We start from the raw sequence: 27731 nt of genomic DNA on the forward strand, positions 1-27731 counted from the left end.
GGAAACTTACTCCCAGGTAAGTGTGTATAGGACTGCAGTCAGTGTATGCATGAAGGGCGATTCCCCACCACTGTAGTTGTGTGCAGTTTCTGTATCCCTTTGCTACCTGTTTGTTTGCAATTGTCTTTATAGTGCCCTATTTTCTATTTCTACTTTTGAGCTTTTGGAGCTCTATAGTGCCCTATTTTCTATTTCTACTTTTGGAGAACAGAAAGAAGTCTCCCTTCAATTTAGCAAGTTATTGCATTTGAGGGAACCTTGAAGACATGGGTTCAAGCCCCATGTAAGCCATGAGTTTACTGGATGGCATTGGGTCAATCATTCTAGTAGTTAATTTATTAAAAGTGGGATACTAGGACTAAAGCCTGATCTTTAGCCACAGAGAAGTGATAACTGGCTATAGTGATTCATTGTTTTAGGAATAGAAAAGGTTTAGAGGCACTGTCCTTTTAAGGTAGCCTGGAGATGCAAAGGGATGAGTCCTAGGTATTTCATGAGAATTCAGGTTCCAGGGCCACTCCTGCTCAAATTAAGCATGGAAATAATATATGTTATGGTACCAATACTGAGCCTGTACATACTGTAGCAGCCATGAAGAATAAGGCTTAGTTCCTAATCAACTGGCAGAGCTATGTCTGAGCTATACCGCTTCAGGTTGCAGTGGAAGCTTATATGATGCTCACTCATAGACAAAGACAATTCCTACACACAGAATATGAGCAAGTGAGAGAGAAGGCTAGGCTAGAACCCTTCTCCCCGACAGGCTTACGTTTCATGTGCAGGGAGTTATTTTTAGATGGAGGGCTATTTCATCTTGTGGGCCCCTACCTGGTGGCTGAGGTGGTACAGCCCAGACACAGGATTAGCACTTCAGGGAGAACTAGAACTAAGGAGTGGGCTGGAAAAGGTGACAACTTCTCCATGTCCTATCACAGACTCATGATCATGGACAGCTGGGGATGGAGGTTCCCCGCAGGCAGGGAAACTGGTAACGTCACAATTTACCATCTACTTTTCTCCCTCACAGGTTATCAGGCTACTGGGGAACCTTCCAGTCATCAGGAGATCATTAAGTGGGTTGAGACCACTTCAGTGCTGGGGAGCAAGGTGTAGATTATGGCAATAGCTATGTACTTCTTTGCCTGATTGTCCAGTGAGGGAAATAATGTTTCTAATACTTATTATAATTATCATTTACTCAGTAATTCCAGAGGAGTAGCCATGTTAGATATATTACATGTGCTACTGCAGGGGCATGGAACCACTTCCTTCTGGTTTCTTTCCACATTGCACCTGTAAGGAAGCATGCAGGAACTGCACAAGTGGGGCCAATGGTGGGATTCTGTCCCATGCATACGCTGCCCAGTTGAGAGGACAACCATCCCAGGAGAAGGAATTATGTAATTAGCCTGGCCAGCGTGTTTCCTGTATCCAAATCATGGATGGAAGGCATGGGAAAGTGGCTGCCACACCAATGCAGTTATCAGTTGCAGGTACTGGTACACTTTGATCCCATTGAAAGGTGGCAATTGCTTCTTATTTAGATGAGCAAGTGGTTTCCAAATTGTAACCACCTTTCAGAAGGACATAAGAACTTGGCATAATTAGAGGTTGTCTAAAGGTAGTAAAGGAAAAGCCCTTTAAAAAAATTTATGAGAGTGGGCAAGTGCCCCCCACTTCAATTCCAGAACACTGTTGATTTTTACACAACTTCACGTGAAGGCAGAAGATGCTGCCTTCAGTAAACACTAATCTTGGAGAATATTTTGGAATTTCCTATAGTTTCAAAACTGTTTCCCCCAAATCTGGGAAAAACTCTTTAGTTCCAAAACTTGCTTCTCTGGTTCATCCCGCACAGTGTGGCTCAGCCCAGGCATTTCTATACCCACCACCTTCTCAGACTGCTTCATTCATCTGATGAAGTAGGCCATTAGCTCAGAAAGTTCATGCCCCAATAAGGCAAATCAGTCTTGAAGGTGCCAAAGCACATCTAAATGAATTGTTCCTATGGAAGTGAAAGACCAATTCACACATGCATGTATATCACTTGATACTTTATCACTTGGTGGACTTGCAACTCCATGTGTGAGCACCCCACTACCTGAGGTGACATAAAAGCTCTGTCAGCAATGTCTGATCTGTGACAAGTTTCATATATGCTTGATGTTCCAGTCATCAAGTGACATACATGTGAACTCACCCAAAATCTTGTTCCAATTTACAAATAAAGGTCTATTATCTAAAACTTAGTTCCTGCACAGTGAAAAGGGGAAGGCCAGGGAGAAAGGAAAAGAAATCACAAGTTACTTTTTCAAGTTTATATCGTAAAAAAAAAAAGTGATAGCAGCTAAGATTCAGAAGAACCTAACTCTAAAGCCATTTCTGGTCACTTCCTGTTGTTTGCCGGATGACGTAATAGTTGATTCTCCTACCGTGGCCCGGCTGTTGGTGCCCGGGTTCCCTCCCAGCCTGTAGTTGTTGTAGGCCAGATGGCTGTATGGATTGTATCCCACAAACCCCGGTGTGCTGGGCATTTGCTGATGGAAACAAATGAGACAAAAACACGAATGAGAAATGAGTCCCAACGAGGAGAACAAAGAGAAATGAAAATGGTTTGCAATACAGCATGCAAAAGCAACCGGAAGTTAAACAAGCAAAATGAGGTGTTGCAGCAACTAGGTCCCTCTTGAGAGAAGCAGTTAGCCTGAATGAAATCTGTCAAGAAAACAGGAATGTTCCTCTTTAAAAATCTTGTCACTGCCAATTCTGGACAGTTGCAACCTCACAGCTTCTAACATGAACGTGGCAATATTTTACCTCTGGCGATTATAGTTTAAACATATTATAACCAATTTCAGAGGAATCTACTTCACAAAAAACCAACACACACACACACCAATAATTCAGGAGTGAGCAGCATCCCTTGCCACACTGAGGAAATTTCCAGCAGCAAACCTCTATGGAAGGCTAAAATGGCCAAACGTAGCTTGTTTCCAACTTAAATTTGTCCCTTTTAGCCTTCTGTAGTGGGCCGATATTGAAAACAGTCAGCAAATCACTGTATTTTTGGTGACACCAAATTTGGTGGCAGTGCAGCAGCAGGAATGCAGTCCAGGGGGGTAAAAATCCCCCCCCCCAGCACCCAAGTTACCCACCCTTGTAATCTCTAGACCCAATCATTATTTGGGGGTGGGGTGGGTGGAGCAGTCCTGTTTTATAGTACCTAGCCAGAATTCTCTCCACGCACAGACCAATCATGCTCCCCCCGACCCTGTTTTGCTTTGTTAAAGAGGACGTTTCTTGCCTGTCAGCAGCTCTCATCTTAATTGGCCTCAGAAGAAGGGGCACAGAATGACCAAATAAAGACACCGACCTCCAAAGCCACATCAACTTGGATGTACAATCTCTTAGGAATTGCCCTTGAATATCTGAATTCTTCGAACCTGCCATATATGCCTAGGCACCCAGCCCTGCACAGCACTGAAAAGCATTTCAAATTCCTTGGCATCAACATTCGAAAGCCAGTGTGGTATATGGTGGTTAAAGTGTTGGCCTTAGGTTGAGAAGCCGCTGGTTCAAATTCCTGCCTAGTGATAGGAATTTGGCTGCATTTGGACAATCATATCTCTGCTTAGTAAACAGAGATATACATGAGCCTTTTGCTTAAGCACAGAGCCCCTTTGGGCGAGCCTCCATTAAACCAGGATCTCATTAACCATAGTTTCCTGATTTGGATAAAATGGGAAACCATAGTTAAGCAAAAGGCTACTATGTGATTTTGAGCCAGTCCCTCTCTCTCAGCTTAACTTACCTCACAGGGTTGCTGTGAGGATGAAAGGGGTGGGGGGAATAGATCATGTATGCCACCCTGAGAAAGGGTAGGACAAAAATACTAAGCCTGAACAAATAAAAATTCCAGACAACCAGGTAGCCAGGTATAACGTCACTCCTATTTACAACTAAGAAACGATTTATGTTTATAGCCTGTGAATTCCTGAAGGCTGATGATGTTATGGCACTGTGCAGTATCAGAAGATGTCACTTTCCCAAAGGCTAAGAATCAGAACAAGAAAATATTACTGTCTTCCACCAATACTAATACAACTGTCCCCAGTACCTTCCTTTTCTTCAACATACATCACAAAACTGTAATTCCCAGGGTCTCTCAGGATGCTGAAGCGATGACAGTTGTCAGTTTATATTCTAATGTATGAAGAGCCTAAGGAAAGCTCATAGACTGTCCACTACCCAATCTGGGTTGACAGAAACCAGGTTTGACTTAGGCCTGGTATAAACTGAAGTTTTTACAGAGGGATCTGCTGCAGGAAACATCTGAGCTGGAAACTAGATTACTAACACTTCTTGCTTGTATCTGGATTTTTCATACTTATGTAACCTTCTTTTCTGCATGCATTCCTCAGGCCAAGGATGTAATTCCTTACAATAAGATGACACTGAACATTCAATTCAGTACTCAAGGTTGAGAACAGCTGACATCTTCCCCACAATTTCTGACCAAAGCAAGCAGTAGAGAGCCAGTGTGGTGTAGTGGCAAGAGTTGGACTAGGAGCCGGGAGATCCGGGGTCTAGTCCCCACTCGGCCATAGAAGCTCACTGGGTGACTTTGGGCCAGTCACAGACTCTCAGCCCAACCCACCTCACAAGGTTGTTGTTGTGAGGATAAAATGGAGAGGAGGATAATGTAAGCCACCTTGCGTTCCTTGCAAGAGGAAAAAAGGCAGGGTATAAATGCAATCAATCAATCAATGTAGAATAAGAGGTGTGCACAATCAAACAGCTTCTTCTACCACACTGTTCCAGATGGGTCAAGGAGGTTGGGGATCTTGAGCAGTTATCTGCAGCTCTAGCTATACTTATTGTAGTAAGCCAGTAAGAACTGCAGGTCTTCATGAGTAGCCAAGCTTATTTTCAGGCCTGCCTAGTCAGGTAGCCCAATGGCTAACCCAACTGGACCCTGGTGACCCTCCTAGGAAACAATACTTCCAGGGCAAGAAGCTACCGGACCTTGTGCTCAAACATTTACTTTGGTCTTCCCTCCCAACCTGCCTCTACCCTGGTGTTAGTCCTTGCTCCCTCATTAATATGCCTGGGTCCATTCAATACACTAGCCCAATGTGAGCATGACCTTTTTTGAACCTGGCTCTAGTTCAACATGTGTAATCAAAGTTGTCCTCCTGACCCTTGTACTCACTGACTTTGTTCTTCTGCTTCCTTCCATGCCTCACTATAATCCTCCACTTTGCAGGCTACATATTTCCACTGGAAACGCTATCCTACAAGATTTTGGATGTGTGCCCTGTCTTTAACTTCTGGACTTCCCTTATTCTGGACAACTTCCTACTACCTACCATGCATGTCCAACATCTTCACTCCTCTTTATCCTATCTTTCCCCTCCCTCTTTGTTTTGTCTCTAACACTTAGGTAGCCGGACCTATACTCCCTCTACGTTCTGCAAAGATTGCAGCAAACTGCTGACCCTACACACCATTACATGCGTAATGAAGCTCAGTGAGGGGTGGTGCTTAGCATGTAAACTCATGGCAATAGCAAAATTGATGCATTAAACTGAACTAAAGCTACTGCTGAAATGGCACATTTTAGGCACACACATACACACAAAAGTCCAGTTTTTCAGAACTAGACAAATATTATGATGCCTCTTTGGGAATAAACTGATTATAGCTTCCTTGATTTAGTAATCATTGCCTAATAGGAATACAAATGGAAAAAATACCAACACTACGCCTGCTGCTGAACAAGATCATTTCAGTGGCCCAAGCTACCATATGAAACGTTTGTGAAATACATCCATTACTTTGCAATCTTGAAGTGAAAGGTGCTTTAGACACGCAAGTTACAGGTAATCATGGTTTAGGTTTTTAGAGGAGCACCTGAGGAAACATTTTATTCATCTGTATGAAACTCTGCCCTCTGCAATTCAACAGTTCAAGTGCTAGCTTGGATGCAGGTGATCCAAGCTCAAATCCTCTCTCACCTACAAACACACCTGGTCAAGTTATTCTCTCAGGCTAACCTACATAACAGAGTTGGTTGTCCAGCTAAAATGCTGCTGTCGGCTCTTTGAGGAAGGGCAGATACAAATGGAACAATAAAGTCTTCAATTTTTAATTGGTAGATTAATAAGCTGTTTAGTTGGTTCAATTTAGTTGGGCTGAGAACAAAGAGCACACATGCTTTTTTTAAAAAGCCATTTTGGATCTGGTGTATTAACGTAATAAAGGAACAAAGAAAACAACTGTAAAAAGACAGCCCTCCATCTAACAATGAGGGTAGCTTTTGTTTAAGCTATAAAATATCCCATGCTCCTTTCAATAGACTCATAAATGGAGGATTTGGTAGCATCCAAATTTATTTACAATAAACATATTTATTAAGGAAGAGCTTTCAAATGTATTTGGCTCTTTGGAGTTTCCAATACTGTCCACGGCATCCATACATTTCACACAATACAGGTATTTTCAAGGCCAAGATGTTCTTAGTGGACCAAAGAGACTAACTTGGTACCAGCTATTACGTACGCCATGCTATCAGCCTTTCACCTATCCCTTGTACATCTGCAGTGATGAGCGTAGTACAGAGTGTAATTTGCTAGAATCTGCAGCTAAGGTTAAGGATCTGCAGTCACATCTAGTTTCATTTCTTTTGTGTTTTTTGTTTTCCAGTTGCCGCTCTTTATCCCTGAATGTTCCAGTGCTGCTCCTTGAGGGTGTACAGTCCACACCTGCCTATAACTTGCAAGTAAGCATCCCAGTCCGCTGTGTCTTTGCTAAGGGTAGGCTTTTCAGACTGTCACCTGAAGCAGCATGCTGGGATACATCCTCTCAAATAATGGTGTTCATAGGTTCCCAGACCTATGGCCGATGCCCAGGTGAAATAATGGCGGTGGATGAGCATCAGGAAAAGGAAGCAGAAGAATTAATGTTCGCTGAATTGAGGAGGAACAAGTATCTCCTGGTAAAAAAAAGTATGGGTGAAGCTCACTGGCGTCTTCTGGCCAGCTAATCTGCTGTTTGACAACTCTTTATTAATCAGTTGAGAGAACTTGAATGCACAGTATAGAAATTTCTACTCTAACCAGCCACCAGAAAAAAGAAATATAGGCAACAGCGATCAGACAAAAAGATCAAGTCAGAATCTACGGAACAAGACACAGAGAGATTCTGGTTTTATTCAAACACTGAAGTGTTTTAACATTACATGAATGAGCCTTGGGCTCCTCCACTGTTCTCCTCTGGTGCAGCCATGAGGAGCAAATCAGAAGCTTTCACTTCCATTTTAAAGTAACCACGGTTATGTCCAAATCAGATCTGTGTGTTACCTGACACTCTTACATGGAAATTTTAGTACCCACAACTCAATCCAAACATATTTGTATTAAAGTAACCACTCTGTAAAAATGTCTGAAACTAAAATATCGATTGTTCTGTAATGTAACTCATTTATGTTTAAGTTAATAACCGAAAATAATTTATTTGTAGATATACAATAATATACAGTGATGCAATATATATAAACTTGCTGTTACGTATTATTCCAAGTAGTGTTCGCAGAACTCTTCACACTCTGCTCTTAAACAGTTAAAGGACAGAAGACAGAGAGAAGCTGCAAGCATAACTGCAAAAACATGACACTGTGCTTTCCCTGCAAGGAAGATATAGCACAGTGACACGAATGAACAGCCACAGGATTATGTGCTCCCTTTTCCCTCTGCAATTCCCTCCCGCCAATCCTGATTTGAGGGCTGGCGAGAGGGAATTGTTTGTCATAGTTCGCCATTTTATCTAAAACAGTGAAGCTGTGGATCAAACTCTGGTTTGCTTTCCGGGTTTGCAGGACAAGGGCAAAGGACAGTTTGTTGGTTTGGACAAGATGGCAAAATGGTCCCCCTCCCTCTGGTTTGGGTCTGAGGCAATTGTAGCATGCAGGAGAGGAGGAAGCATACAATCCCAAGGCTTGCTCACATAATGTCAAATCACGATCTGGCGTTATGTCTGGATCACCCACTGCTAGTCAGCTGCTTGCTTGCAGGGCACTTGCTATGCTCCTTAGGTGAACGGCATGCTTGATATAAAGAGGCATTCTAAAATAATCAATAAAATTAGAACTATTACCACCCAACCTTCTAGGCTGGTGCCAGCCAACCCACATTAAAATCCTTAAAAGAGGAATCTGAAGGACACTTGGTGCATCTCCCCACAAAAAGGGAGTTTCACAGCTGTGATGCAATAACTGGGAGTGCCTGTACAGGTGTCCATGCCATACAACCCCCCTCCCCTAAATGGAACACTCAAAGGGCATTCTCAATTTTAGAAAGCATGATACATCACAGGAAAGGAATTGTTCAAGCATTAGTGGCTAGCAGAAGTAGCCATTTATATGGGTGCTTACTGTATCAATGTTTTCCTAAGCTATTTCTGCTTTTCAAAATCAGTTCACTTTTCAATGTTTAATATTTATTTATATCTCGCTCTTCAACAGATTTCTCAGGGCAGCTAACAATCAAGTATACCGTTTACAATACAGAATACAGCATATCGAAAATACAAGATTAAAAAATCATAAAAATGCAACAGCAGCCTAAAATCCCACTGCGAAGATAAATTATTTAAATTGAGCAATAAATTAAAAGGCATGGGTAAATTAAAAGGTTTCCACCTGGTGCCAAAGACATCAAGAAAGGTGCCAGGAAAGCCTCTTGGGGAAAGTGCTCCAGAGTTGGGATGCCACCAATGAAAAAGTCCTTTTCCCCATTGCCACCTGCCACATTTCACGCCAGAACTACACTAGGAGCTACACAGGACAGAAAACTGACATGGTCTAAGCCCAGAGAAGCATCCCATAATACTTTGTATGACTCATGTTGCTAGATCATTAACCAGGACCAGAAAGTGAAGTATATCTCACCAGTCTTTAAACAAGTCTTCACTGGCTGCTGGTCCATTTCTGAGCACAATTAAAAATGCTTCTGTTAACCTTTAAAGCCCTATACTGCTCAGGACTTGAACAATAACAAAAAGGTCACTTTCAAAGAGAAAGGGTGCCAAAACGGAATGTCTGTGGAACATTCCATCCACCCACGCAACCCCCACAGAATTTCACCCGGCACTGAATTTCATATCCTCTGGCACCAGGAGAAGACTTTTTTATTTGCCCAAGCATTTCAAAATATATTTTAGATTTGTTTTAATGCTGCTGATGCACTTTTGTGGTTCTGCTGTTTTAATTATATTTGGTACATTTTTAGCGTTTCTATTTTTAAAGTTTTTCAAATATCACTTGTAAGCCGCCCTAGAGGTTGTGAAACTGAAAGGCGGTGTACCAAATATTTTAAATAAATATTCTCCTTCCAGATGTTCCTATAAAATGGAATGTGGTGAAGAGATATTTACATAAAGTTACCCAGAATGGCACAAAATTATTAAGAGAATTAGTTTGGCTTCTGAAAGTATAAAATATTGGAATCTCTGCAGATCCACAAGATTTCACCTCCCATGGAAGCAGAATTCAGAGCATTGAAAGACCTCAATTAAAGCTGTGCAGCGCTTTGGCTCCAGAGCCCAATTCCGAGCCGAAGTGAGGTGCTTCGGGCTGCTCCCAAAGCAGGTTGGGATCAGCCTGGAGCAGCCTGAAGTGCTTTGGAAGCCCAGCCGCCCCTCTGCCTCCGCGTGAGTCCCCTGTTCCGTATCTGGACCCTTGGAACACATGCCAACAGCTGTTGGCCTCAAGCTGCCATTGCAACTTCCTCCATTTCTGGAAATTGAATCCTGTGCTGCCACTGCAATTCCTCCATCATGTAAGCAACATTACAGGTATCAACGCCTGTAATATTGTGTACATGATGGCTGTAAGGCCGCCATTTATGCAGGATTTAATTTCCAGAAATAGAGGAATTTGCCAAAATGGTGACTCCCTTAAAGGGGCAATGGCATGCGTCCTGAGGGTCTAGGTAAGGAGCAGGGGGCTCAGGCGTCAGGGTAGGGGGACAGCCTGCTTCAGCCCTCCGAATCCTGCTTCAGCCCTGGAGCCCAAAGTGGGTTGAACCGGCCTCAGAAGCCCTGAAGCGGCCTCTGAGGCAGGCCAGGGGGTCCCTGCACAGCCCTAATCTCAATGGACAGGGAGTTACACTCCTTATAGGCTCCCCAGTGCTAAATGTATGTGATGGAAGTAAGCCCTGCAGAAATCAGTGAGACTTCTTTCCGTGTAACTGTTATAGGAGTAGGATGTTGGAACAGCTGGATAATGCAGCTTTAGATGATGGGGCTCTAGCCCTTATCCATGGAGTGGAAAGCATACAAGCCATAGGGGGCTTTGAGTAATTAGACTGGAGCCAATAGACGAGTATGTACACATTTTCAATGGCTGCAGCCCAAGCAAGAAGGTCAAGTAGAGTTGTATTTGTAACACAGCAGTAGCTAGGTCATATTGCACAAAACAATGGTGGATCTTTTCAACAAGAGTGCTGTAGTAATTGATGACTAAAAACAAATCAAAAGAAAAGTATACTATAGTATTGCTACAGGGAAAGGTGGATAGAAGATCCAATTCACCCTTCTCTTCAGCATTCCAAGCCCTGGGCACTTCCCAGCTCTGGAATTCTCCTGAGATTCACAAAATCCGAAGCAATTAAAGATTTCTTTGCATAGGCAAGCATTTACTGGACAAAAACAAATGAAAGATTTTAAAATGGGTAATTTTCAAATATTCCTTCCACTGTTTTATAACTAGAATATACTTCTGTTCTGGTTAGCTTTTTACCAACCTATGTTCATGTGGATAAGGCGAGCCATAAGAGCTACTAATATGTAAATTGCTACTCTGGAACAGCACAACAGGTGCATAAGTTGCAGCTTGACTCTGCAAATAGCACCTAAAACTATCTCAGCCCCAAGCATTCATGAACAGCGGAAGCCATAGGCCTAGACTGAATCCTAGCCTTATGGTCTTTGGAGGATTTTGTTTTTAGTTTGTTTTATTCACTGTATACATCACAGATATCCTTAGTTATTTTTACTCAGAAAGTTAATCTACGGCACTTGCTCAGAACTGAAGTCTCCGTTTCAATATGGAAATGAAAACCATACATTATTCTGTGCAGCACTTTTGCTATTTTGTCTCTCCCCTCCCTTCCACTGGTGTGTGTACCTCATTCTTTGGGAATAAATTCAACACGAAACTATTAGAAAAGGAAAAAAATCACAAACATCTATTATTGCAAATGCACATGCTCTCATCTTAGCACAATTTAAAAACTACAGCTTGCATTTCCCCTGTCTTCCAACAATATGTAGAAGCCAGGGGAAACATTTTTAGCTTTAAGATCATTTGGAGAGAAGCCAACAATAACTGAAGTTAAAGATATAGCCTTGACAAGCAATAAAAACGTGAACGTTTTCAAAAGTTAATGCTAAATGTCATACCAAATAAGCTCATGTTATAAGTTAGAGTTTGGACACAGAGCATACATTCTGTATGCACAAGACCCCAAATTCTAATTTTTGAAAAATGCCATTTAAGAGAAGTAGGGCTGGCAAAGACCTCTGCGGTATGGATGTGAGTCAGACTTTAATCATATCGGGAGAGGGGAACCATTGGTCTGATTCTGTGGATGGAGCTCCTTATATCATCCGTGTGGGATGAAAATGAAGTTAGGTTTGGATGTGAGTCAGAGTTTAATCATATCGGGAGAGGGGAACCACTGGTCTGATTCTGTGTATGGAGCTGCTTATATCCTCTGTGTGGGATGAAAACGAAGTTAGGTTTCAGAGTTTGTGAAATAAGAAAAATACTTCCATACTCACGGTTGTGGGGGCTGGGGTGGGTGGCGGGGCATAAGACGGCCTTTCTGTTTTAAAAAGAAAAGGAAGAATGACTATGTAGAGGAGGTGGAACATACAGACTGCAAGGACAGTTTCTGAATAGTAAATCAAAATGTGAATAGATGAGCAAAGAAGAGGAAAGGCTATAAATTTAGAAAACACTTGAAACACTATTATAGGAGTGCCCAAGGTGTAGTTTGTGCACAGCTCCTGAGAATTCAAGGAAGTTAATAGAATGAACAAGCCCAAATAATTTAACAGCATAAGAGACTTACTCTTTGTACATCCCTTCTCCTGTTAAACACCAAGACCAATGGCCGACTGGTTAATGGTGAAACAGTTAATGGTGATATTGCCCTCTCACGGGACTGTACCCCTCTGAGTCTTTATATCACTTATTTGCAAGTGCACCAACGTGGAAAGTTTTACACGTGAGAAAGAAAGGAATGTCAGAAGCCTTCTCTCTGACATGTAACCATTTAACATGAAGCATAATTTTAATATGGAAACATTTTCATACAAGTGACTGAGTTAAATGAGCAAAGTTTGTACAACTCTAACATGTATCTTGCAAGGAGACTGTAGCACCCACAGAACTATATGCTGGAATCAACATTTAGGGAGCTAGGGAAGAGTATAAGACAGCAAAATCCAGAGTGAGTGCAGTGGTGGTCAGTGGTGCCAACAACAAGAACTGCAGGGTTCTGATGAATCATTCTGATTCACCTTAAAACAAAGATATTGTAGAGCTGGAAAAAGTGCAGAAAAGGGCAATTAAAATGATCAAGGGGCTGAAGCATCTCCCCTATGAGAGAAGGTTACAACAGCTGGGATTGTTTAGCTTGGAAAACATGCTAAACAATGTTGATGTCTAGATAGATAGATGTCTCCCCATCTATCATGATGGGGAGACATGATAGAAGTCTACAAAATTATGCATGCTGTGGAGAATGTGGATAGGGAGACATTTTCCTCCCTCTCTTAAAATACTAGAACCCGGGGTCATCCCATGGAGCTGCTGGTGGGAGATTCAGGACGCATAAAGGAAGTATTTCTTCATACAGCGCATAGTTAAACTATGGAATTTGCTACCACAAGATGTAGCGATGGCCATCAATTTGGATGGCTTTAAAAGGGGGCTGGACAAATTCCTGGAGAAGGCTATCAATGGCTACTAGTCTTGATGGCGACGTGCTACCTCCAGTACCAGAGGTGGTGAGCCTGTGTACATCAGTTGCTGGGGAACATGGGTGGGAGGGTGCTGTTGCACTCATGCCCTGCTTGTGGGTTCCTGGTCAGCAGCTGGTTGGTCACTATGTGAATAGAATGCTGGGCTAGATGTACCCTTGGTCTGATCCAGCATGGCTCTTCTTATGTTCTTATGAATGGGATCCCCCCGCCCCCCATTACGGGAATTGTAGACGAAGGAAAAACAGCAGTAAGAAAGCTGTAGGGACAGGGATGGGGACTGTGTTTGGAAGGACTGGGCTGGGGGTCTATTGTTCTTGGTCACATTGGGCCAGTTCGCACAACATGACAAGCCCATTGCACGACTTGCAGTAAGGGTTGTAGGGTGGATACGAATTTACCCTTGCTGCACCGTGTGCTGGGTTTGGACGACAAACCAACCTGCACTGCATCACGGAGAATTATGCAAATGGCTGGCGCGCATGCAGGACATGCCGGGGTGGGGTGGGGGAGGCACGATGGCTTCTTCTCCCTACACCATCATCTGAATACCCTTTAAGCCTGGAGCTAACTCATTAAGATTTTGATTTTACAACTCCGTAACTTTGACTATTCTTCCTTCATCACACTCTTCAGTAGCTGCTTGCTTGGGGCAAGTAAAAATTGCCATAATGTGAACAAGGAAGTTAGGATGGTAGATTCCAGAGTTAAGTGTGTGGCTGACATAGCAGTGTTCCTGCCCTGTGCCTACACAGGACTGCACCTTTCCTGAGAGGGCCTTCTCTGTGGTGGCCCCCACTTTGTGGAACTCCCTCCCTAGGGAACTCTGCCATGCCCCCTCTTTAATGAGCTTCCGCCGTGCGTTAAAAACGTGGTTGTTCAGGCAGGCATTTGGGGTGGGTTAGAGTATTTTTAGAAATATGGTGTTTTTATTGTAGAGTTTTATTGTTTTAAAGTGTTCTATTATATACTTTGTACATCGCCCAGAGTGGCTGGGTGACCAGCCAGATGGGCGATTAATAAATTTAATAAATAAATAAATAAATTTCCAGACTTGCAATGCTATCCCATGTATCTTTACTCAGAATTAAGTCACAATATGTTAAATGGAGCTTACTCCCAAGTAAGTGTGCACAGGATTGCAGTTTTAAGACTATGTATCTTAAAAGCTGGAAGATTTAGAGCAGGGATGGGGAACCTTTTTCAGCTTGAGGGCCAAAGTCCCCAGAGTGACCAGGGCCACCCCACTGCCAGATGTGGCCCCAACATAAATGTCCAGATCCCACTCACTCACATATACAGTCACACTCACTCACTGTAATGGGGCTTTAAAAAAATCTCCCTCCCCAGCAGTGTCCTCTCCAAAATGCTGACTGCAATAATGTTTTAAAAAGCCTCATTGCAGCATGAGAGGGAGGAGGGGAAACTCCGAATCCCAGATCAGAGATAAGGCAGCAGGTTAGCTTGTGGGGTGGATGGGGCCATATCCAGCCCGTGGGCCAGAGGTTCCTATCCCTGATTTAGAAAGTGTGGCCACCACCAGCACTGAGCCATGGGATGAAATAATTTGGATACGTTATATTAAACAAGGGGGAAAAAAAACTCTGCTAAACTTACTTGACATTTTGGTAGATAAAATGTTCAGCCAGATGACATTAGATCTGCAAAATACACAGAACAAAATTGTAAACCATGTTCTCTTTTGACACATAAAAGTTGGCCCAATACAGTCCGCTAATAACACCTACAATTAAAGTCCATAATTGATATAGTAGGCTAGAGCCACACACTAAACACAACCTCTACAGTCTCCAGTATTAAGCTATCAACATGGACAAACAACCCATACATAGTTCCCGACTGGTACCAGCTGGTGGGAACTATCTGAAACCAAGTGCTTCCAGTAGTGAGGAAGTAATCCTGAAGTTACTCCCCTCCCCCTCATTTCTCTGACACAGAGACACTAGTAGTGTAAATGAGTAGCAAAACCACATTACAGACCAATTAAAGGCATCTTGGGCTATAGGCATTCATCTATCTGTGACTGTAGAACATCAGTGATGCTCAAGCTCTGCTTGCAATCTATGGTGCAAACCCCTCACCACCGGTGGCAAATGAACAACTCTGGTCATAGAAGTGCTTTCTTAAGTGCCTCACAGCCAATAAATCTCTGTATGTAGACAGGCAGCAGATTTGGGAACACCCTATAAGATGTTTAACATGACAGCTTATTAGCAGATAAGTCAGTATATAAATGTTAATAATAAATGTTTTAGAGGTAGAGGCAATGACAACGGACAAACCTGGTATCCATTGTTCACCACCAACCATACCCAACGTGAGCAGCAGTAGTACCTCTGAGACAAGCCAAGAACTGATTTAGGGTGCAGTCCTATGCATGATTTAGACAGAAAAAAATCCTACAACTCCTAGCATTCCTTAGCCAGACCTAGGGCAGCATTCAAGGTTCAGTCCCTTTCAAGCATTTTGAGATTGTTGTACCATGAGGTGTTCCTCCCCCACATCCCAATCTGGATTCTGCTATTATTTAATTTCTAACAGGTCACAAGCCTGGGAAGGATCTGTCCTGTAGCTCAGAGAGCACAGTGACCACAGAACGTATTCCCCACTTCCCCTGACCGCATGGCTTAGCTGGGGAGGGACTATAGCTCAGTGATAGAGCACATGCTTTGCACATACAACAGAGGTGGGGAATGTGTGGCCCCACTGCCCCCTCCCCATGAAATTATGTCCAGAGCTGGCATTTTGAAGACTTTTTGACTCTTTTAGCTACTAGACAGCATCAAAAGGGTCAAACTTGAAAACAAGCGAATTTTGACCCTTTTGGTGCTCTGCAGCCGCTCCAGACGGCATTTTAAAGGGGGGGGGGGGTTTGGCATCCAGACCTCCCAAAGTTGCCACCCCTGACACAGAAGGTCCCAGGTTCAATCACCTCCAGTTAGAAAGGATGAAGAAGCAGCTGACAGGAAAGAAGTATACCCGAGATCCTGGAGAGCCATTGTCAGCTGGAGTACCCAATATTGGGCTAGATGGACAAATAGTATGACCACCTGGTATAAGGCAGCTTCTCACATTATTAGCTTGACTCATCAGAACCTACTTCACTGTAGCCATTATTTATTTATAATATTAGCCGCCCATCTGGCCAGCTGCCTGGCCACTCTATGTGGGGTACAATACTAATAACAAATTCACATAATCAACTGAACAAAACATAACAAAACAACACTACTCTAAAAAACCCTAACCCATCCCAAATGCCCTCCAGAACAGCCATGTTTTTAAAGCCCAGCAGGAGCTCATCAAAGCTTCATCATCAAATTTTAACAGGGTATACATTCTTCGTCCTCCGCTTGTAGCACACTGGGGTCTGTTTTATGTGGGATGGTGCAGAATTATTTATATTGTATTCTTTTTCTGTGAAGCCTTTCAACACAACCCCCAATCCCATATACTCTGCTGCCCACCACCCATGTGCACCCCCATCCTTTTTTGTGGCCCCTGTGCACAAGGTGCACAATTTTGTATTAAAATCCGGGAGCATGATCTTGCATTAAAAAAGTCACATCCCCACACACATTGCTTTAAAGGGAAAATGCAGCTTTTTTCTTACTGCTACAATTTGGTGGCAATTCAGCAGCAGTAGGGTGTGTACCATGGGTGTGTACCATGGGTGTAAATTGGTCCCCAATGCCTCCAAAGTTACCCACCCTTGCCCTCCTGTAACTAAACCTAAGTTTGCAATCCTAAATGCTAGCTAGGGTAGTAAAATCCATAGAAATCATGGATTTACCCCCGATTAAAGATGCTTAGGATTCTGCAGTAAGTATGTATAAATGATTGCATATTAACCATGTTTACCATTTCCTTCCCTTTCCTCTTTTGTCTCCTCTTTCGACATACAGATCATAAACACCCTATGACACGAACCTGTCCTTTTTTACTTATAAATCAACATGCACTTACATGGCACTAAATCTAAGCAAAAAGAAAAAGGAAAAAAACCCTACAGTATCTGGATGATGTTTCTTTGTGGCTGGGACCTGATGGATTTGTGTGACTTCACAATGTCTGTAATATGTTTTTATTCCTCACCTGCTAGCAATCGAAATCCCAGCCTGTTTGGCTTGCTAAACTAGGAACAACATGTCCTTAGCATCTAAACAGCTGCTTAGAATGTTCACAAAGTGCTTCATGTAATTTTTCTCAGTAATCCTTATAACAAATTTGTAAAACAGATTGGTATTGTTATCATGATATTGTAGATGGGGGAACTGGAAAGTAGAAAAACACTAGCTTGCCTACAACCAGCTACCAAGTTTACGCCAGAGGTAAGATATGAACCAATACAGCCTGGGTTTTGTGTTTTTTAAATATACAGTGCAATCATATATGTGTCTACTCAGAAGTAAGCCCCATTAAGTGCAACGGAGGTTATTCCCTGGTAAGCGTGTACAGGATTGAAATCTTGATTTTGTTGTTGTTAATACCAAAAAGAGCTAAGCAAATATTGCGAATTATTCCCCACCCTAAAACAGAAACGTACTGAATTAAAAAGGGCTACCAGATTGGCTTATTCATTTTATTCATTTATTATTTATATACTGACTTATTCCTTTTGTTTATTATTTACATATTGGCTTATTCGTTTTATGTATGTTATGTGTGGGCTTATTCATTTAGGGCGCAATCCTACGGCCGCTAGACAGCAGCTAGACGGCCATAGGATACCTTGTTTTCCGGGAACCAACCTCGGAGCCCGCGGAGCGCCGAGGTCGGTTCCTGGAGAACTGACCTCCCCCCACTTTCGCTCTGCCTGGTAGGCAGTGCAGAACAGCCTCGTCCTCCGCTCCCCCAAGCGGAGCGGCCAAAAAGGGGCGCACCTGGGGGTGGTTGGAAATGCCTTCCCGACACATCCAATGTGTCCCACAGCCGCCTCCTCCCCTGCTCCGTCCTCCCACGGCTAGACAGCCGCAATCGATCCGCAGGGAGGGAATCTGCCCATCCCTAGAACACAGCCGGCTGCATTTCTGGACTGTCACGATGAGCACCGGCGCTTCAAAATTTCTGGCTACACCCCTGCTCTGCGGCGTGCATCAGCAGGGAGGGGGTACATCTTCCACAGCATGGCGAGGCTGGTCTTATTATTTATTTTATTTATGTATCCCCTTTATATCCCGCCCTTTCCCCTCCTTACAGAACCCAAGGCGGTTTACACTGGACTCGATGGCCTTGTAGCCCCCTTCCAACCCTACTATTCTGTGATTCTATGATAGGTCACCCTCCTCCATTTTCTCCTCACAACAACAACCCTGTGAGGTGGGCTGAGCTGAGAGTCTGCGGCTGGCCCGAAGCCACCCAATGAGCTCCCATGGCCGAGTGGGGTCTCCCGGTCCAGCATTCTCGCCGCTACACCACACTGGCTTTACCCATTTGCATCAGGAAAGAACAAAAACCCTGGATTTCTTTTTAATTTTAAACGTTCGCTGGGGGGAGTGGCGGGGGGGGAGACGAAAACTCGTCCGCACACGACCACTGAGGGCAAAGCGCCCCCTCAGAGGCGCCGGGGGGGGGGAGGCGGCGGGGTGCTCAGGAGGGAGGATGCTCTCTCCCGGGCCAAGCCCAGGCCGGGCCCCGCGAACTCACCGGCTCCAACCCGGGCCTCGGGCCTCGCTTCTTTGTCTCTCTCACCCGAGAGAAACGATGGAGTCAGTCGCGGGCGACGGCGGCGGCTTCCGTTTCTGCTTCAGCACTTTCGACACAAACGCTCTTCCGCCTTTCAAAAAACACAACGAACAACGACAGCCTCGCCGCGCCCCGCTGCCCATAAATAAGCTCCCTGTGCCGGGAGGAGACGTTCCGGTAATAAATCCCACCAGAAACTGCCGCCACAGCGTAGCGAAACTGCGAATCTGGAGCAAAATCACATTTACCGTCGCCGTAAGCTTTTGAAGAGCGGCTGAGAACGGGGGGGGGGGTGGCGTGCCGGATCACGTGCGGACGAGATGACGTATCGCGAAGCGTTGGAGGGGACGTTTACCAAAGGGGTGAACCATAGACTTAATAATTAGAGTGGGCGTGTTGAGACAGAAAAAAAAGTCCTGTGACTTTGCTGGGAATGACAGGATTTTTTTTTCTCTCTGTCTCAGCACGCAGAGGGCTGTGCTCTAAATTTCCATTTCTTTTGACATTTTTCCCCTTGGGATGGAAGTGAGAGATGCAGATAGAAATCAGCGGAGAAAATCGGGGTTTTAGCGTAGCTGTAACTGGGCAACAAAAGTTAGTAAGAAAGTAGCACGATCCTATGTATGGTTACCCAAGAGTAAGTCCCACTTTGTTCAATAGGGCTTACTTCCAGGTAAATATGAATAGGATTGAAGCCTTAGGACTTATTTCATGTGATTTTAAAACAAGTTTTTAATATCTGATATATCGGATATCGGAAGATCCCCTTCATGGATCACTGCCTTGTTGTGGCGAAGGAGCTTGCGTAACTCAGTGAAGCCATAAGCTATGCCGTGCAGGGCCACCCAAGACAGACAGGTCATGGCAGAGAGTTCTGACAAAATGTGGTCCACTGGAGAAGGAAATGGCAACCCACTCCAGTATTCTTGCCAAGAAAACCCCATGGAACGTATCACAAGGCTAAAAGAGATGACGCCGGAAGATGAGCCCCTCAGGTCGGAAGGTGTCCAATATGCTACTGGGGAAGAGCAGAGGGTATTTCCAAGTAGCGCCAGAAAGAGTGAAGCGGCTGGGCCAAACCCGAAAGGACACTCAGCTGTGGATGTGTCTGGCGGTGAAAAGAAAATCCGATGCTGTAAAGAACAATATTGTTTAGGAACCTGGAATGTCAGATCAATGAATCAAGGTAAGCTGGAGGTGGTCAAACATGAGATGGCAAGATTGAACATCGACATCTTGGGAATCAGCGAACTAAAATGGACAGGCATGGGCGAATTTAATTCAGGTGACCATCATATCTACTATTGTGGGCAAGAATCCCTTAGAAGAAATGGAGTAGCACTCATAGTCAACAAAAGGGTGGGAAAAGCAGTACTGGGGTACAATCTTAAAAATGATAGAATGATCTCAGTACGAATCCAAGGCAAACCATTCAACATCACAGTAATTCAAGTCTATGCCCCAACCACTGAGGCCGAAGAAGCTGAGGTTGATCGGTTCTATGAAGACCTACAACACCTTCTAGAACTAACACCAAAAAAAGATGTCCTCTTCATCATAGGGGATTGGAATGCTAAAGTAGGAAGTCAAGAAATCACCGGGATAACAGGCAGGCATGGCCTTGGTGTACAAAATGAAGCAGGACAAAAGCTAATAGAGTTTTGCCAAGAGAACACGCTGATCATAGCAAACACTCTTTTCCAACAGCACAAGAGGCGACTCTACACATGGACGTCACCAGATGGTCAATATCGAAATCAGATTGATTATGTCCTTTGCAGCCAAAGATGGAGAAGCTCCATACAGTCAGTCAAAACAAGACCTGGAGCTGACTGTGGCTCAGATCATGAGCTGCTTCTTACAAAATTTCGGCTTAAATTGAAGAACGTAGGGAAAACCACTAAACCGTTCAGGTATGACCTAAATCATATCCCTGATGAATATACAGTGGAGGTGAGGAATAGATTTCAGGGATTAGACCTGATAGACAGAGTGCCTGAGGAACTATGGACGGAGGTCCGTAACATTGTTCAGGAGGCAGCAACGAAATCCGTCCCAAAGAAAAAGAAATGCAAGAAAGCCAAGTGGCTGTCTGATGAGGCTTTACAAGTAGCTCACGAAAGAAGGGAAGTGAAAAGCAAAGGAGAAAGGGGAAGATATACCCAACTGAATGCAGAGTTCCAGAGAATAGCAAGGAGAGACAAGAAGGCCTTCTTAAATGAACAATGCAAAGAAATCGAGGAAAACAACAGAATGGGAAAGACTAGAGATCTCTTCAAGAAAATTGGAGATCTCAAGGGAACGTTTTGTGCAAAGACGGGCATGATAAAGGACAAAGAAGGCAGGGACCTAACAGAAGCAGATGAGATTAAGAAGAGGTGGCAAGAATACACAGAAGAACTATACAGGAAAGATCTGAATGTCCCTGATAGCCATGATAGTGCGGTCACTGAACTTGAGCCAGACATCCTAGAGAGTGAAGTCAAGTGGGCCTTAGGAAGCATTAGTAACAACAAAGCTAGCGGAGATGACAGTATTCCAGCCGAGCTATTTAAAATCCTAAAAGATGATGCTGTTAAAGTGCTGCATTCAATATGCCAACAAATCTGGAACACTCAACAGTGGCCACAAGACTGGAAAAGGTCAGTTTACATTCCAATTCCAAAGAAGGGCAACACCAAAGAGTGTTCAAACTACCGCACAATTGCGCTCATTTCACATGCCAGCAAGGTTATGCTCAAAATCCTACAAGCTAGGCTTCAGCAGTATGCGAACCGAGAACTACCGGAAGTACAAGCTGGGTTTCGAAGAGGCAGAGGAACTAGAGATCAAATCGCCAACATTCGCTGCATCATGGAGAAAGCAAGAGAATTCCAGAAAAACGTCTATTTCTGCTTCATTGACTACGCTAAAGCCTTTGATTGTGTGGATCACAACAAACTGTGGCAAATTCTTAAAGTGATGGGAGTACCAGACCACCTTACCTGTCTCCTGAGAAACCTGTACGAGGGTCAAGAAGCAACAGTAAGAACCAGAGATGGAACAACCGATTGGTTCAAAATTGGGAAAGGAGTACGACAAGGCTGCATATTGTCACCCTGCTTATTTAACTTATATGCAGAGTACATCATGAGAAATGCCGGGTTGGATGAATCAGAGGTCGGAATTAAGATTGCCGGGAGAATTATCAACAACCTCCGATATGCAGACGATACCACCCTAATGGCAGAAAGCGAAGAGGATCTCAAGAGCCTCTTGTTGAGGGTGAAAGAGGAGAGTGCAAAAGCTGGTTTGAAACTCAACATTAAAAAAACTAAGATCATGTCATCTGGCCCTATCACTTCCTGGCATATAGAAGGGGAAGAAATGGAAGCAGTGACAGATTTTACTTTCTTGGGCTCCAAGATCACCGCAGACGGTGACTGTAGCCATGAAATTAAAAGACGCTTGCTCCTTGGGAGGAAAGCTATGGCAAACCTAGACAGCATAGTAAGAAGCAGAGACATCACCTTGCCGACAAAGGTCCGTCTAATCAAAGCTATGGTTTTCCCAGTAGTAATGTATGGCTGTGAGAGCTGGACTATAAGGAAGGCTGAGCGCCGAAGAATTGATGCTTTCGAACTGTGGTGCTGGAGAAGACTCTTACGAGTCCCCTGGACTGCAAGGAGGTCAAATCAGTCCATCCTAAAGGAAATCAACCCTGACTGCTCATTGGAAGGACAGATAATGAAGCTGAAGCTCCAATATTTTGGCCACCTAATGCGAAGAGAAAACTCCCTGGAAAAGACCCTGATGCTGGGAAAGACTGAAGGCAAAAGGAGAAGGGGACGGCAGAGGATGAGATGGCTAGATAGCATCACGGATGCAATGAATATGAACTTGAGCATGCTCCGGGAGAGAGCGCAGGACAGGAAGGCCTGGCGTGCTATGGTCCATGGGGTCACGAAGAGTCGGACACGACTGAACGACTGAACAACAACAACTGGGCAACAAAAGTTAGTAAGAAAGTAGCACGATCCTATGTATGGTTACCCAAGAGTAAGTCCCACTTTGTTCAATAGGGCTTACTTCCAGGTAAATATGAATAGGATTGAAGCCTTAGGACTTATTTCATGTGATTTTAAAACAAGTTTTTAATATCTGATATATCGGATATCGGAAGACATCTATGTTCAAATTAATGGAGCGTAAGCCTATATGTTTTCCCAGTAGCAACGTATGGCTGTGAGAGCTGGACCATAAGGAAGGCTGAGCACTGAAGAACTGATGCTTTTGAACTGTGGTGCTGGAGGAGACTTACGAGTCCCCTGGACTGCAAGGAGGTCAAATCAGTCAGTCCTAGGAAATCAACCCTGACTGCTCATTGGAAGGACAGATACTGAAGCTGAAGCTCTGGACTATAAGGAAGGCTGAGCGCCGAAAAATTGATGCTTTCGAACTGTGGTGCTGGACAAGACTCTTACGAGTCCCCTGGACTGCAAGGAGGTCAAATCAGTCCATCCTAAAGGAAATCAACCCTGAGTGCTCATTGGAAGGACAGATACTGAAGCTGAAGCTCAAATATTTTGGCCACCTAATGCGAAGAGAAAACTGTCTGGAAAAGACCCTGATGCTGGGAAAGACTGAAGGCAAAAGGAGAAGGGGACGGCAGAGGATGAGATGGCTAGATAGCATCACCAATGCAATGAATATGGACTTGAGCATGCTTCGGGAGAGAGCGCAGGACAGGAAGGCCTGGCATGCTATGGTCCATGGGGTCATGAAGAGTCGGACACGACTGAACAACAACAAATGCGAAGGGAAAACTCTCTGGAAAAGACCCTGATGCTGGGAAAGACTGAAGGCAAAAGGAGAAGGGGACGACAGAGGATGAAATTGCTAGATAGCATCACCGATGCAATGAATATGGACTTGAGCACACTCCGAGAGAGAGCGCAGGACAGGAAGGCCTGGCATGCTATGGTCCATGGGGTCACGAAGAGTTGGACACGACTGAATGACTGAACAACAACAAGCCTATATGTGACTGAGTTGGGATTTAGGCCGGGAAAGGAGGGGAAGGGGATCCAATGGGACAATTTAAATAGTCTAACCTGTACTGAAGCATGTGAGGTATTTGGTATGGAGAGGCTTAGGTGCAAACACAGACCAGCTTCAACTCCATTTCTGACCTGGGCTGCATCTATATGGCACCGCTTTGACCCCCCCACCCTGTCGTAACTGTGCAGCAATGTGGCTTCAAGTCAGCATGCCCTGTGATACACTCGCGATGTACTGCGCGCTTCCCTTACAAACTTGCCGTGCCCTCCCCATCCCTTTTCCTGAAATGCGCGGCTGTGCAGTCCCATGAGTATGGGGGTGAGACACTTCAGTGGCTGTTTTATATGTGAGAATTATTATTGGGAATAAGCCCCTGGGTACTGAGTCCACAACCGTTGCAGGGATACGAAGCTGCACAACTGTGCTTGTCGTTGTGAGCCGTGAGAAGTGCTCAGGAAAGGACAAAGGGGGGTCGGAAGCTATAACTCCACAACACTTTGCTGGATTGGGGCGTAATTGGGGGTGGGGTGCTCTCCTAGGGAGCCTTCAGATGCTGCACTGGAGAATCAGAGATTTTGGCTTCTTCATGCAAAAGTGTGCATATTGGGGAAAAGTGGGGGGGGGCCTCTAACTCTGTGACAGTTTGCTGGAATGGAATTGTGAATTATTCACTCTCCATTCATAATAACGTAGTAGCAGGGGACAGCCTGGACAGGGGCAAGGAAACAGGTATCTCTCATTGGTTGAGCCACTCCTGCCCTGTTGGTGATGTTCTGCTTTACTCCCCACACCCAACCCGGAGGTATGTTCCTTTCAAGGGCTGTGTGACCCGTGAAAACTGGATTTTAAAGGTATGGTATACTTGGCCTTTCTTGCTTTGCATGTCCCTAACAGACCAAAATGAACTTGAGCACACTCCGGGAGACAGCGGAGGACAGGAGGCCTGGCATGCTATGGTCCATGGGGTCACGAAGAGTCGGACACGACTTAACAGCTGAACAACAACAACAACAACAAATGAACCAAAGCTGCTTCCATGAAAATGGAATGAACATGTATTTCCAGATGGGGGGCTCCTGGCAGTAATAGTCAAAAGGCACTGTGCAGCTATTCTATCTTTTCTTAGTTAAAAGATTTTCTGTGGTAAGAAAAAAGATGTGAGAAGCAGTGGGGAGGACACAGGAGGGTTACAAATTGAAGACCACAACGTCTCCCCCCACCTCCACATAAAATTCAGTGAATGAAGCAAGGTGGTTGCACAATAAAAGCCTTGCCTGGGAAGCACCCATGGGCTCAGGAGAAAAGAGGAGAAAATGAAGGGAATGGAATAAAAGCAGAAATATAAAGCAGAGATGTCAACCAAACCAGAAATTTAAAACTATTGATCTCAGCAAAATCAGTCTCCCTAAAATGGAGAAAGACTGGCATAGTTGAAAGAGGCAGCAGAAGAGACAACTCCCAGCTGATCCAGGATCAGGTCTCCCACCTCCTCTCCAAATTCCCACAGGGCAAATATCTTACGTGGTCAATGTGGTTGAGGAAGGGTCAGTGTTCAGTTTTCTAGTTTTTAAAAGAATTAATACTGCTAAAAGGTCATGGGCAAAAACATTAATTGTAGTGCTTCAGAGAAGGCCAAACGTTTTCCTCGCTGGGCCATGAACACAGAGGTACAAGTAGTACTCAACACAGTGCGCTCTGTGTGGGACTACCCCTGAAGAGTACCTGAAACCTACGATTGGTGCAAAATGCAGCAGCTAGGCTGCTAACCAGGGCACGGTAATGGGATCATATTCCATGTCTCCTGAAAGACCTGCACTGGTTTGCTTTCTGGGCCTAACTCAAGGTGTTAGTCATAACCGTTAACATCTGGAGGGAGCAATCCTATGGCTGCTAGTCAGAGGCTAGACGGCCATAGGATATGTGGTTTTCCGCCTGCGCTCCGAGGTTGGTTCCCAGAGAACCGATCTTCCCCCCCTTCCTTGCTGCCTCGCAGGCAGCGCATAACTGCCCCGTACTCTGCACTCAGAAAAGGAAGGTGGAGCAGCCAAAACGGGGCGTTCTGGGGGGCATTCTGGGGCGGGGAAGGCAGAAATGCTGGTACGACACATCCCATGTGTTGTTCTGGGAGCCTCCTCCCCTGCTCCGCCTTCCTGCGGCTAGACAGCCAAAATCGGCCACCTAGCCACAAATGCAGGGCAGGAGTAATGCGCAGGGAACAATCCCCTCTGTGCTTCTCCTGCCCTGCATTGGATAGCTGGTCGCCTCTGAGTTCGGAGGCGGCTGCCTATCCCCATATGATTGCTCTCTAAATGGCTTAGGACCTGGCTAAGGGACCGCCTGTCTTCCTATGAGCCTGCCCAGGTATTAAAATCTGCAGGAGAGGCCCTTTTGAGGGTGTCATTACCCAGACAGGCCCGTTTGTTGAGCGCACATGTTTCTCCTGTGTTGCCCCCAAACTATGGAATGTGCTCCCTCCAGACCTATGATTTGTCCCCACTCTCTTGGCCGTTAGAAGGGGTATGAGGATTTCTCTTTCAAATTGTGCAGTTTTAATGTTTTCACTCCTCTTGTTTTTACCATTTTAAGGTGTTATTGTTTCAGATTATTGTGCTCCACCTTGATGGCTCTTTAGTAGAAAAGGCAGTATATAAATGTTAATAATAATAATGATAACAACAACAACTCATATCCTTACAAAGATGCCTTGCTAAAGCCTCCTATTTTTTGCTGAGAGTCTAGAAGAGAAAGATTAGGAATTCAGAAGAGGGAGGTGTCAGGACTGGAAGTGAATGCAATCTGGAGGACAAAGGAGGTATTTACTGTTCTTGGTTCCTTGTGATGAGAAGATGCGCCCAGAGCTCAGCAGTACCAGTCCTCTCACGTCACTTGAGCAAGGCAAAAGATTCTGAAACTTACAAGTGCTCCTGGCCCTAAGCAATTGTGCAGAATCTGAGCCCTCCCATTCCCAGCTCTACAGACTTATTCGCAAATTCAAGGGAGAGTCACAGCTATCATGCAATTTGCTGAAGGTCTGTACACGTGGAAGAATACTTGCTTGGCTGTTTGTGGGTTACCCCTGTAGCGCCCTAATCTTGTTAATAGCTTGTGCTATGCTGAAAATTTATTCCACATTGTTTTCGACCATTCTCAGTCAATTTGACAGAAAAGTAATTGCTTTTGAAAAGAAATTCGAAGGAGAAGAAATTTCAGAGAAATTCTCATGGGTTGGGTTCACAGTTCTTGTGCTGGCCTTTCTTATGAGGCAGCTAAGGAGTGTGTACGAGTGTCTTGTCTTTCATTGTACAATCACCCCTCAGGCAACCTGTAGCCTCCTTGGCTTCCCACATTTCAATTAAAGCCCAGGGGAAGACATCATGGGTAATTCCTCCCATAGGGCTTTTTCAGATCAGGAAACATAGGAAGGCTGGGAGGCTGCAGAACAAGGGAGAGATGTGTAATAGACTGGGATGGTGCGGGCACCTGATCGGGTCCAGGAATCCGATGGACCCCCCTGCCTGCTGCCCTGAACCGCACCGCCGAGGCCCCTGCCCCCCTGCTTGCCAAGCTGCCTACACTCACCCCAAGTCCATCCGGTGATCTCTGCACCCCCCCATTTTGCAAAAAAAAAAAAAAGGCAGGTGCATACATACACACATTTGCTCTTCCGCAAAATGGTGCTATGTGAATGGCCAATATATATATGGTTACAGGCATATATTACAGGTTACAGGAGAACCGGACAGGGGGGCGCCCATCCATCCCTAGTAATAGAAAGAAAGAAAAACACAGCACCCTCGGCCTCAATAAGGTAAGTTCAAAAACACCACAAAAGACATTCAAAACGAATTATAAAATGCCCCGGGAATGAGGCAGAAAAATGGAAGCCTCTTTCATGGGGCAAGAAAACTCTCAGGAAACTAGAGGACAGATTTTGGCAC

At 44.6% G+C, this 27731-nt stretch overlaps 1 protein-coding gene across 2 annotated transcripts in view; it reads right to left on the reverse strand.

The window, feature by feature from the left end:
• SMARCE1 (SWI/SNF related BAF chromatin remodeling complex subunit E1) overlaps window positions 1-18789 on the reverse strand; it is a 40345-nt gene extending 21556 nt beyond the window's left edge. The window contains exons 1-4 of one of the 2 annotated variants that reach the window (XM_084804592.1): window positions 18715-18789; window positions 14665-14708; window positions 11842-11885; window positions 2433-2537 (exon numbers count right to left, since the gene is read on the reverse strand). In XM_084804592.1, coding sequence (XP_084660718.1) covers window positions 2433-2537; window positions 11842-11885; window positions 14665-14671 — 156 coding nt within the window. In that variant the 5' untranslated portion in view covers window positions 14672-14708; window positions 18715-18789. Of the gene's footprint in view, window positions 1-2369; window positions 2538-11841; window positions 11886-14664; window positions 14709-18714 lie in introns of both variants that reach the window. The other variant, XM_084804591.1, reaches the window with a different exon arrangement.
• Between the last annotated feature and the right edge of the window lie 8942 nt (window positions 18790-27731).

Source organism: Heloderma suspectum, chromosome 6 (assembly GCF_057233095.1).
Source record: "Heloderma suspectum isolate Gila_16-S chromosome 6, 16-S_ref, whole genome shotgun sequence".
NCBI classification, from domain to species: Eukaryota; Metazoa; Chordata; class Lepidosauria; order Squamata; family Helodermatidae; genus Heloderma; species Heloderma suspectum.